The sequence below is a fragment of the Phalaenopsis equestris genome, unplaced genomic scaffold (assembly GCF_001263595.1).
Source record: "Phalaenopsis equestris unplaced genomic scaffold, ASM126359v1 Scaffold000347, whole genome shotgun sequence".
NCBI lineage: Eukaryota > Viridiplantae > Streptophyta > Magnoliopsida > Asparagales > Orchidaceae > Phalaenopsis > Phalaenopsis equestris.
The window spans coordinates 1501644-1505894 of NW_018164789.1; the positions used below are offsets into that span (position 1 = coordinate 1501644).

General features: G+C 33.2%; 1 protein-coding gene across 1 annotated transcript in view; it reads left to right on the forward strand.

Moving 5' to 3' along the window:
* The window catches only part of LOC110026061 (protein bem46-like), a 16770-nt gene extending 12966 nt beyond the window's left edge, over positions 1-3804 (forward strand). Inside the window, exons 6-7 of the mRNA XM_020726837.1 lie at positions 2301-2465; positions 3243-3804. Of these exons, the coding sequence (XP_020582496.1) occupies positions 2301-2465; positions 3243-3497 (420 nt within the window). The 3' untranslated portion in view covers positions 3498-3804. The remainder of the gene's footprint in view (positions 1-2300; positions 2466-3242) is intronic.
* The last annotated feature ends 447 nt before the right edge of the window (positions 3805-4251 follow it).

Below are 4251 nucleotides of genomic sequence, written 5' to 3' on the forward strand. Positions count from 1 at the left end.
GAGAAAAGAGAGAGAGAGAGAGAGAGAGAGAGAGAGAGAGAGGCACCACGTACTCAAATCAGTTGGTCGGGCATCTGCTTATCAGTTGTAAATTCCCTTTGGTCTGGGGTTCGATTCCTCCCAAGTGTAGGGTGTGATATTCGAATTTTTAGGCGCATGAGAGAGAGAGAGAGAGAGAGAGAGAGAGATTTACATGCAATATAAAATCTAGATAGTATAATATATGTGATATAATATGTCTATTTGTATATTTAGTTGATTAGAAATTAATCTAGTCAATTGGAAATTGATTTCATGTCGACTTAAAATGTAAGTTCTATTCGAGTATAATCAACTCAATTCAAAATTATTTTTAAGTTGAGTCGACTTGAAATCACAACAATGGGGATCATGGATTGGGTTTATCATGTATTAGACTCTCATCGTTTCCCAGAGATGGGTGTGGCTTATTGTGCATGCCTCCCAGCCAAGCAATCCTCCTCACCTCTCCTTCTAACACTTTCTCTCCCTCCCTCTCCTCTTTCTCCTTCATTAATCCTATTTTGAAAGCTTTCTCATCTCAGCTTCACTATCAGAATCATCAAATCAATTCATCGCTTGTTTGAGCCTTTATCCTTTCTTTCCATGCGCACTTCGGTGTGCTAACCGTCTTCACTTGCTTTGCTAGCCCTGAGAAATGACAAACGGCTTTTACTGATCCACACCCATCAATGAATAGCTGGACAGATTGAAGATAAGGATGGAGACATAGAAATTTGGAAAAAAAAGAATTTTTTTTTTAATTTTTTGCAACGTTATTAAATTATTGTAAGGAGGCGATATGGTAGAAGCTCATTCAATTTCCTTTGAAGGTACTACTATAGTAATTTTGAATAGAGTTTTCGTTCTATTGTAAAGAGAAGATATTAGAGTAGAGAGTGTATAGCTGAGAGAATTATTTTTTTTAGAAGTTGGTGGAGTATGTTTTAGGTTCGACTGGTGTTAAGAAAGGCAGAGGTAAACCTAAAAATATTTGGGCATATTATATTAAAAATAATCTTAATCTGTTAGAATTAAATGAAAATATGATACATAATAGGACACAATGGAGAAAAAAGATTCATGTAGCCGACCCTAGTTAGTGGGATAAAGGCTTGTTGTTGTTGTTGTTGTAGAAGTTGGTAGAATGGAGAATGCCCCACATCACTTTGGCATCTTCTGACACATGATGGTGGAAGCAATCATGGATTTGAAATTATAGAGCATTCATGTGAGAATCACATTATCAGAGGATCGCTAGGAGTATTTTTAACATATTGAAACAATGAAATCTTTTTGATTGATTTTAATACTAAAACAGATACCCACAAGAGATACCAGGAAATAAATAGGCTGTTATTATTGATATATCGTAATAATAAAGACCAAATAATAAATACTTCTGTATTTCCAATTTGACAAATTCTATATGATAACAATGAGCTTATCTACTTTCATAATCTAACTCATATAATGTTTACTCCCGTATGACTAGTCCTGCTTTCATTGTACAATTCAATAATGAAAATGTTATAATGTATTTGGCTGAATGACGTGTCTCTTTACTTATTCTAGCTAACTTTGTAATTACCAGAATCCAATTATGATCCTGGGCACCATTTCATTCTAAGAATTTATCATTTTTTTTCCTCGCAAATGGGCTCTTTCGACATATTTTTGGTATGCCCTTTAAGCTCTTTTTATTTTTCTTAAAAACTACTTTATGCTAATGTCAGTAAACTTGGCGTCTCTAATTTTATTACTTCTATTTATGTTACTATGAGTGAACTTAAATATATTTTTTTATTCAAATTGCTTTATTTACACTGCTAATAATCTATTTCCTTTTAATTTTTTTTTTTAAATTTAGTTTCTTAGGAGTAAAAATTATGTAGTTCTTTGAATCATATTCTATGATTCTCGATGAGTGACAAAACTATTCGATGGTACTCTAATAATATAACATAAAGGCCATTTACAAATTACATACATAGCACACAATTCTGATGTATTTACTTATCTCACACCTAAATTTACATATTTACTCACAGCACTCCAATCTTTAATAACACGTCAAAAATGTCACTATTTCCTTCTTTAAAAGTGAAATATACATTTTCATGCAATGATTTAAAGCACCAAAATGCTATGCATGTAAATATGGAAGTTTAGGTGTGAGATCTGTAAATACATAATTGTGTGCTCGGTACGTAAATTTAATGTAACTATTTTCAAGCACTTTGATCTGCTGATTGGTGAAATCTGGTCACACTAAATTTCAGGTTTCCGCTCTTATATTGGAAAATACTTTTACTTCTATCCTGGATATGGCTGGAGTTCTGTTGCCCGTCCTCAAGTGGTTTATAGGTGGCGGTGCTTCCAAGGGTCCGAAAGTTCTTAATTTTCTTGTCCGCTCACCTTGGAGTACCATTGATATTATCGGACAGGTGAGTTTTCACGTCCCTTAGGAACTTGTTTTACGACTTTGAATCATTGGAATTTAAGGGTAACTCATCAAGTTTTACTTTAAAGAAATTTCAAAATTATCATAAAATCAAACTTAAACCTTAAAAGGTTATTTATGTAGTGCTGAATTATGTTGTTGAATGTCTGGAAGCAGTTAGGCGTATACATATATGAGACAATTCCTCCCTGATCTCTGCTGTTGTGATTTCCTTGCTTTTTAAGAGCACAATCTGCGATGGATTAACCAAGTTGTCAATTATCATTTTTGCTGTTATTGTTATCAGTTTCTTCTGTTAATAGTGTGCTTTGATTCTTATCAACATGTTGAACTTATCCATTCAAATTGTATTTCATGTATGCTCGAAAGCGTAGAATATTGGTTGGAAATAAAATAAATAATCCCATTGTGTTGGGTACAAGTGCTCACCCTACCCGAAAAAAGAGGGAAATTGACATATGTACCATGCAATTCTTATGGATTTATATGTATTAACACTTAAAATTTGATGTTTACATTAATAACACTTTCGAGCTATGAACCTATGCATAAAAAGGTGTATTTGAGTTCTAAAATATTAGTAAAGTGCTATTTTTAATGTGATGTTAAAGATTTGGAGTGTTATGAATGTAAATATTAAACTCTGGGTGTTCGGTACATAAATTCATAAGAATGTGTGGTATGTATGTAAATGCCCTCTGAAAAAATTGCATTTCACGATCTTTTGGCGCAATCTTACTAATCCATTGTTTTCATACAGATCAAACAGCCAATTCTGTTCCTCTCTGGGTTGCAAGATGAGATGGTTCCTCCATCACACATGCAAATACTTTATGAAAAAGCAGCTGAGAATAATTCACGGTGTCTTTTCATTGATTTTCCTAATGGCATGCATATGGACACGTGGCTCTCAGGTGGCGATCGTTATTGGAGGACCATTCAGCTATTCTTCGATCAATATGTTCTACAGACCATAGACTCTGAGAGAAAGTTATTGGAACGGAATAGTTCATGACGAAGAAGAGTGGAGATACTGAAGGTTATTATATTATATTGCTGCACTATATATTTTTCTTTCTTTCTTTCTTCTTTTTTTTTTTGGGAGGTTTTCTGTCTTAATAAAACAGAAGTTTTTAGTTCTGGCTTTTAAGCTCATTTTAATCATATTTATAGATCAAATTTTAGGAACAATTGTTTTAGTTGCTCGCTCAATATGGATAAAAATCCTATACCAATTTTGTTGCAGAAATTATATGTGGAGGTCTCAAAATGGTGACTCGTCTTGTTTTGTTTTTGTAGTTGGTGTCCGTGCAATAGTAATTTCCGGCCAAAGATTATGATTTGTTTTTCGATTGAAATTTTGTCCCTATAAATGTTTCTCTTTTTATATAAAATCATGGCAAACTTGTGATGAGCTTGCTAAAGTATAAATGAGTATTAAAATCTAAATGAGTATTCATTAAAGCTCAAGCCTGCCCAAGCAAGATTTAGCATGTTCTCTTAAGCTCTAGAACTCGATCAACAACTCCTTAGCAAAAGTCATCAACAAGTTTGAAGCATTCAATTTTACTAAAATCAAGTTAAATTTATTTTTGTAGCAAGCGATCTACGGGCATTGTTGTGTATTTTTCTTATTTCTGTGATGTAATATATATATATGATTCAAGAATGTATGGAACTTGTTCCTAGAGTCACTGCCAGATGACAATTGTCCAAGTTGTTTTTGGATTCTATTAACAAAAATATTCAAGCACGAAGGCATTGCCGTC